Source organism: Hypomesus transpacificus, unplaced genomic scaffold, assembly GCF_021917145.1.
Source record: "Hypomesus transpacificus isolate Combined female unplaced genomic scaffold, fHypTra1 scaffold_350, whole genome shotgun sequence".
In the NCBI taxonomy this organism is placed as follows: domain Eukaryota; kingdom Metazoa; phylum Chordata; class Actinopteri; order Osmeriformes; family Osmeridae; genus Hypomesus; species Hypomesus transpacificus.
Window position 1 is genome coordinate 71,126 of NW_025813874.1, and position 7,669 is coordinate 78,794.

At 53.6% G+C, this 7,669-nt stretch overlaps 1 protein-coding gene across 2 annotated transcripts; it reads right to left on the reverse strand.

The window, feature by feature from the left end:
• Positions 1–4,834: 4,834 nt before the first annotated feature.
• LOC124464459 lies at positions 4,835–7,302 on the reverse strand. Of its 2 annotated transcripts, XM_047016324.1 has the most exons (3): positions 6,421–7,302; positions 5,818–6,239; positions 4,835–5,636 (listed from the first exon to the last, which is right to left on the reverse strand). In XM_047016324.1, exons 2-3 carry the CDS (start codon positions 6,198–6,200, stop codon positions 5,138–5,140), a joined length of 882 nt encoding a protein of 293 aa, XP_046872280.1. In that variant the 5' UTR covers positions 6,201–6,239; positions 6,421–7,302; the 3' UTR covers positions 4,835–5,137. The 2 variants fall into 2 exon arrangements, with proteins under 2 accessions (XP_046872280.1, XP_046872279.1); XM_047016323.1 differs by having other exon boundaries at positions 4,835–5,633; positions 5,815–7,302.
• Positions 7,303–7,669: the final 367 nt, after the last annotated feature.

The window sequence follows — 7,669 nt, forward strand, 5'->3', positions numbered from 1 at the left end:
TGTGTGGGGAGGGGGGGGGGGGGGGGCAGCATGTGAAGGCATCTCTTTACTTCTGCTCTATGTGGGTGTGTGGGTGACGCTGTATGTGTGTTTGAGATAGAGAAACTAAAAGCGAGAGAAATGGTGTGTGTGTGTGGGTGTGTGTTTGTGTGTGCGTGAGGTCTCTTTGTGGCGCCGGCAGATATTGACCAGGCCATCGGATGAAGTGGTTTACTGAAACGTGTCGCTCCTCTCACTTTCCTCCTCTCTCCTCTCCTCCGTTCTCACTTCTCCTTCCTTCCCTCCCTCTTTTCCGCTCTGAGAGCTCCTGTTCCTCCAGTCCTCTCCTGCGACACACGGCTGCTCTCGCACGCACGTCCATGTTTGAATATTAAAACTCAGACACACACACACACACACACACACGATCATACACCACACATGCCGTATAGGCACACTCAGGCACATGACCGTGTCTGCGTGTGTGTGTGTGTGTGTGTGTGTGTGTGAGACAGGGGGGGGGGGGGGGGGGGGGGCAGAGATGGGGGAGGACAGGGTGGAGGTAGAGAAGGCGGGGTGTAAAAGGGAGGAGTCCATACTGAAAAGTGTTCCACTAACTGTACAGACAATGATCAATTGCCGGTGAAGGCACATATATTTTACTAATTACTCCAATAATTGAAACTGTCCTTAGTGATTCAAATAAAATCAGTACCGAGTCAATTTGGCCTAAATGGGTCTGGACGACTGGACCAGTCCGGTTCAGGGCCTGTTGGTCTCTTGTCATAAAATCATTGTAGAGAAGTCCGCTGGCCGCTCTGCTGGGCTCTGCTCTGGTCTACAGAACAATACTGACACCCTGATCAATGGCACTGCTACCCGCTGAACGCTCTCTACAACTCAATATGTTATTCATTTCAAGGAAGCAAACAAACAAAGTAATCACGTTACTTTTGATTCGGATTCATTTGATTGACGATTCCCCCCCCCCCCCCCCGCTTCTAGAATGCTCGAGGTGTCTCAGAAATGAAGAGGGTCCAGGTGAATCTGTATGAGTCCCATGTTTGGGGCGATGCTTCCCTAGCCTGCGGCCCAGAGGCTTGGAGTGCTCACCCTATGAAGCGTGACACGGAGCAGTCCAACTAATCCTTGCTGGTAAAACGTCGGGATCTGTCCGTAGGCTGCTTGGTCCTCCGTGTCAGTGAAAGGCTGTCACCGTGGACCGCCTAACGAAGACAATAATCCGACAATAATTGTTTTTGATTGAATAACGAAGAAGGGAGAGAGGGAACGTGAGGATGTGAGAGAGGAGGAGAAACAGAGGGAGGAGGAGAAACAGAGGGGCACACAGAGGGAGAGGAAGAGACAGAGAGAGCGGGGCGGAGAGAGTGTGAGAGAGATGAAGAAGGAGCGAGAGAAATGGAGGGGGAGCGAGAGAAAGAAAGGGAGTGTGAAAGAGGCAAACGGTTAGAGAGAGAGGGAGAGAGGGAAAGAGGGAGAGAGAGAGAGAGAGAGAGAGAGAGAGAGAGAGAGAGAGATGCAAGGCAGAAATGTGCTGTGACAGTGGATTTGGAGTTGGCATGGTGAGGGTAGTGGTGAGGAACACCTAACTAGCTCCAGGAGAGAGGGAGGGAGGGCGAAGGAGAGAGAGACGGAGGGAGGGAGGGAGAGAGAGAGAAGGAAAGAGAAGACACGCTGGTTTTATGTCCGACAGGCATGTTCCCGTCCCGCTAAAGTAGGCTCTTTTCACTCAGGTAGGCAGTTTGGAGGCATTTCTAAAGGGAGACAGGGGGTGAAAGAGAAATAAAGAGGGGGGGATTGAAAGACAGTGGGGCGAGAAAGAGAGGAGGGAAGGAGGAGGAGGACGAGAAAAGACGTTAAAGAATCAAAGGATGTTCCCCTTTTAATAATGTAACAAATATTCTAATTTCTAAAAATAAAGCCCTCCCCTTCATCCTGGTTGCTAATAGGAGCTGTAATGTATTCTGTCCCAAGGCCAGATTAGCATGCTGGCCTCCGGCGCCATGGTGCCATGGCGCCAACTGCAACACAGGCAAGTTCCTCCAAACTTAGATGGGACACAACAGAGACACTGAACACAGAACAGGCCTTTTAGAAGCACGTCAGGTTTATTATTTCGATTCTTTTCTGTGTGTGTGGGGGGGACGGGCAATTAATTTGATTACTGAGCATGTGGGTAGGTGTGTATATGTTTGATTGCTTAGTGTGTTTGTGTGTGTGTGTGTGTGTGTATTGAAGTGTGTGTGTGTGTTTACTTCGTAGTCGCCGGATTGTTTCTGTGCAGTGGGAGTCTGATGCAACCATCAGGCAGACAGTTCATTATCTAGGCAGCGATAAGGAATACATCGTGTTGGATAATGATTGCACTGGTTCATATCCTTCATGATGTCACACGACAGCTTGTATATGCGCCTGTGTGTGTTTGCGTGTGTGTTAGCTTGCTTTCATCGGTGGGCGTGCGCGCGGGCCATTATTTGTCATTTCACAAATGCGTCTCAAACAAATGAATGTGTATGAGCCATCAGGAGGAGTAATGGAGTCCTGTTACTCACCAGCGTTGACGAACGCCAGGCGTTTCGATCGCGGAGGCGTTCACGGCGTCCCTGCGTTCATCAGACGAGCTGTAACTCCACCCCAGCGAGGGTGGAGCCCAGTGCCAGTCCTGTCACCGGAGAGTGACACCACGGGGACATGGCTGAGTGGGGCTGTTATGGGATGTTTACCCCACGCAGGCACGGTGACACACGTCTCCCGAGGAGGACGCCACCGGACTCGCGTGTTCCCTGCGTTGTTCATGGGACACGTTTGACGTATGCTGCGTGGATGAGTGACTGAGTGTGTGTGTGTGTGTATCAGGTTTGAGGCACTGGACTGAGACTTCTTCCTGTCACAAGGAAGCCCCCCCCCCCATGTTCTCCCCCTGACAAGCCCTCCAGTCATACCATCAACATCCCCATTCCCCCCAGCGCCCCAAACCTATAGGTTTTCATTTGTTAAAACAACGACAGTTTTGCTTGATTCACGGTGCAAGGCGAACTTTAATTAATTGAAAAATGCACTCGTTAATTAATATCTCATTAATGAGGAGTTGCTTGGTCAAGTGTGTTTGCTCTCAGGCACATTTCTGCTGTCACTGTCTGACACCCCCTTGTGGACCCTCCCCCATGTCATATGGGGGGGGGGGGGGGGAAGAGAGGGAGGAGAGGGAGGGAGGAGGGGTGGAGGAGAGGGAAACATTGTGCAGGATATCAGGTGAATCCAGGATGTGGCTGAGATGGAGACAGGGATGATGACAGGAACAGAGAGAGGGATGGAGAGATGGATGGAGAGAGGGATGGAGAGATGGATGGGGAGAGGGATGGATAGAGGAATGGAGAGATGGATGGAGAGATGGATGGGGAGATGGATGGAGAGATGGATGGAGAGATGGATGGAGAGATGGATGGAGAGATGGATGGGGAGATGGATGGAGAGATGGATGGGGAGATGGATGGAGAGATGGATGGAGAGATGGATGGAGAGAGGGATGGAGAGAGGGATGGAGAGATGGATGGGGAGATGGATGGGGAGATGGATGGGGAGATGGATGGGGAGATGGATGGGGAGATGGATGGGGAGATGGATGGAGAGATGGATGGAGAGATGGATGGGGAGGGTCAACAGTGATGTACGTATGGGTGTTGACGTCATACTATCAAGCCTCATAAACAGGAGCACTGGCTCCTCTGGGATATCCTGAGGTAGAGAGCCAGCAGTCTCCCTGGAGCTAGCAGACTAGCAGTCTATGTGTGTGTGTTTGTACAGTGTGTGTGTATGTATTTGTACAGTATGCGCGTGTGTGTGTGTGTGTTAGGGGTGGGGCTGTGTAATCGTAGCTGCTGGTGGGGTCAATAATTAGGGCAGTCGAGGTCCTATTAAAAACTCACATTCTGTCAAATCAGGTCATTACCCAGTGTGTGTGTGTGTGTTCCTCCCTCAGTCACCATCCCTAGCCTGCAGTAACCCAATGCTTGCGGGGTATGGCTTACATGTTTGTTTTCTCACCATCACGCCTGTGTGTGTGTTGGGCGGAGGGGGGGGGGGGGGTTGTGTGTGTGTGTGGGGGGGGGGGCAAGTGTTTAGAGGGAGTCCCTGGCTAGAAAGAAAGGGAAACTAACACTGTCCTACACACACAAATACGCACGCACACACGTACGTCCGTACACAGTTTTCTAGAGCTAGAACCCAGGGTCAGGGTTAGTTTTGGGGTCAAGATTAGTATTGCAGTTGAGTCGTGTCTGTAGATAGCCCTGACCCCCCCCCCCCCCTCCCCGCACACACACATCCCTACATCCAGTCAGCCAGCCAGCCAGCGCCCTGGCTGTGGTAATGGTAAGTGTTTTATACTGTTAGCTGTTAAACTGTTATAGCTGTGTGGAAGAGGCCTGTGTGAGTGTAGGGCTGTCAGTCAGCTCCATGGCCTGCGGGGAGGGGGGGGGGAGGGGGGGGGGGGGGGGTTGGAGGAGTGGAGGAGGAGGAGGAGGAGGGGTGGGGGCTGTCACAGTTGTCACTCAGCCTGGATAAGAAGTGTTGGCCTAATGGATTCCTCCAGGCGGACGGCTCGCGCGGCCGGCAGAAGTCAAATCGATGCGTTGTCATGAGCGAGTGAGGCATCATCAGACAGAACGGGCAGGTGTGTGTGTGTGTGTGTAAGACAGACAGATGCTCTGCTTAGTTTTACAAGCCCAGTGGGGCCTCTGTTACGATGGTGAGCATGAGAGGGCTCCAACCTCCATCATCGCTGGTGCTCTTATTCCCCAGTCATACACACACCACACACACATACACACACACACCACACACACACACACACACACACACACACACACAACACACCCGAAGTCACACACCTGATCATCAGAACATTGCACCGCTAGCAGGTCATTCTGATGATGCAAAAGGCCCTGTTTCTATCTCACAGTTCATGTTTCTCTCTAGTTATCTAGATATTCCAGAGCATGAAAAAAGGAAGCATTTCAACTTGAGTACTTTTGCTTGTTTTTATTTTGAACTCCCTTTCCCCAATGCACATCCCATAAACAATTGCCCAAATATTGCCCATACTGAACGATCACACCAGCGCCTCCAAACTGTAGCGTCACGGCGTCGGTGGCTCGTTTCTCAGGCCGCCCGTGGTCTCCGGCAGGGCAGCTTCCTGGCACGGCGCAGGTAGAGCACAGGGTGGACTAGCCCGCACCACAGCGACGTCACTATGGTGGCCGGGTGCACCTGACAGACGGTGGCCTCCGCGATGTGCCCGATGAGGAGGGTCGCGACGAGAGCGGGCACGTAGCTCACCACTATGGTGGCCTGGACGATCAGGACGGCGCGGAAGGCCTTCCCCTTCAGCCGGTTGGACACCCCCTCCCCCCTGCCCTTGTGCCCCTCCCCCGGCCCGGCCCGCCTCAGGGCACGGAGGACGGACAGGCTGCAGAAGGAGTTGAGGAGGAACAGGAGCCCGAACGCCGCGGCGCAGACGTCGACGAAAGCCGGGCTCTTCACGACGCACATGATCCACGGGGGTGGCGATGGAGTAAGCGCTCATCGCCCAGACCAGGCCGCAGCAGAACAGCCGGTACCTCAGCGGCTTGTACCTGGGGGAGGAGAGGAACAGACAAGCGTCACCAAGGAGCTCGCGAGTACACGGGGGGAGCCACGTTCCCCCCCCCCCCTCGAAATGAACGACTATCGTGTGGTCGGCCCTGGCTGGTGGTGGCGCTAAGTGGACTAAAGTCTTGTAGACCTTGTAGACCAGCAGCCTGCCCGAGGACGCTACTGAGGAAGACCACAGGGTGGATCACTGCCAGGTAGCGCTCCACACACAGGCAGCCCTGGAACATCGGCCTCATCACAAAGGAAACGGCAGTGAGCGGGATTGCAGCGTGATCGGCGAGGCCCCTGAAGAAGTAGAGGCCGGCGCAAACGGCGGGCGAGGCCGCGCAGAACAGCAGCTCGCCAAGGACCAGGTTGAACTCAAACAACTCCATCTTGTCCGTCAGGAAGACGGCCGACGAGGTCATCAGCCACATGGCCCAGCCATTTGCCGGGAAGGAGAGCAGGACATACACAGAGATGGAAGAGATGAGGAGGTCTGGGTCGATGCAGGGGAAGCAGCTGTCTGAAGAGATGTTCACGGCGGAGCCTAGGGTGACGTTCTCCATGGTTGAGACGTTTTGACACCGACGCAAAGTGGGTTTCCCCTACGAAGGACAGACAGAGCAAGGCGCTCCACATGCAAACTTGTTAAAACGGTTTCTAGCATTTATTACGACACTATGCGACATAAGCAAATAGTGGCGTTGGCTCAAGACCTTTCGCAAAATGACGAGTATACATCTACAATGCCACACGTAGCGTCACACCCAACTAGAGCCTACAGACCTGAAGCTGTGGTCTGTTGGAGACAGTCCCTCTCTCCCTGGGTCAGTCCTCCTTTTTCTTTCGCTCTCTCGGTTCCTCACTTTGCCATCGCGGTCGCTCTTTCACTCTTGCTCTTTCCCTATCAGTCTCTCTCAATTCATCTTTCGTCCAGTCTCTCAATATCTCTCTCTCTTTCTCTGTCTTTTTAAATGTTTCTCTCGCTCCTCCTCCCAGGGTGGATGAAGGACAGGTTGCCCAGGATTCAACATGTCGGCTCCCGTCCTCTCACACTGCCCCTGCCGCTGCAGTGGTTTGGGTTGTTGTTTTGCTGTTTGCATTTCCATCCACTTATCAGGAGGGGGGAAAGGATAACAGGGAAACATTAGGGAAATACTTCAAACGAGTGACTGGACTTCTACAGCATCACTTCACCCTGGTGTGGGAGGAGGAGGTGGAACATTCTAGACTGTCTGGTGTTGGAGGTGTCCCCATTGATGCTTCAGAGATGACTGGCTACACCAGGGGGATGTAGGCAGACTGTCCGAAAGACTGCAAAATGAGGTCATCTGCCTCCGGTTTTGTTTCCAGTGGGGCTGGACTCCAGGGAGGCAGGATTTGGACTGATTGGCCCTTGGGGAGAGGGCAGACAATTGATTGACAGGTGGAGGTGGAGAAGATTGCTCCAAGATGGCAGCTGATCCAGAGCAGGGCTGTTGGCGCTCTGCTTCCCCTGTATGGGTCATACTCCCTGGGCTTGAGGAGGCCATGCAGGCTCTGTCAGACTGGAGGCCACCAGAGAGGCAAGAAGAGACCTGGTGTGGATCTCTGTCTGTCGGTCGGACTTTGCCTGCCTCTGTCTGTCTCTCTTTCTCTTTTTCTCTCAAAATGTATCTCATTGTGGGTCACCTGGTACGGGTTCCATCTCTCACATTTCCATCCTTGGAACTAGGGCTGGGTCTGGAACCAGGGCTGGGACTAGAGCTGGAACTATGGCTGGGTCTGGAACCAGGGCTGGGACTAGAGCTGGAACTAGGGCTGGGTCTGGAACTAGGGCTGGGACTAGAGCTGGAACTAGGTCTGGAACTAGGGCTAGAACTTGGGCTGGAACTAGGCCTGTGGCTGGAAGTAAGGCTGGGTCTGGAACTAGGGCTGGGTCTGGAACTAGGCCTGTGGCTGGAAGTAGGGCTGGGTCTGGAACTAGGGCTGGGTCTGGAACTAGGGCTGGGTCTGGAACTAGGCCTGTGGCTGGAAGTAAGGCTGGGTCTGGAAC

Excerpts from the sequence above, each read along its gene's own strand:
- LOC124464459 (XM_047016324.1), bottom strand. The coding sequence starts at position 6,200 with ATGGAGAACGTCACCCTAGGCTCCGCCGTGAACATCTCTTCAGACAGC. Across the intron at positions 5,637-5,817 it reads ATCCACCCTGTGGTCTTCCT|CAGGTACAAGCCGCTGAGGT; the intron begins CAGTAGCGTCCT and ends CCTCTCCTCCCC.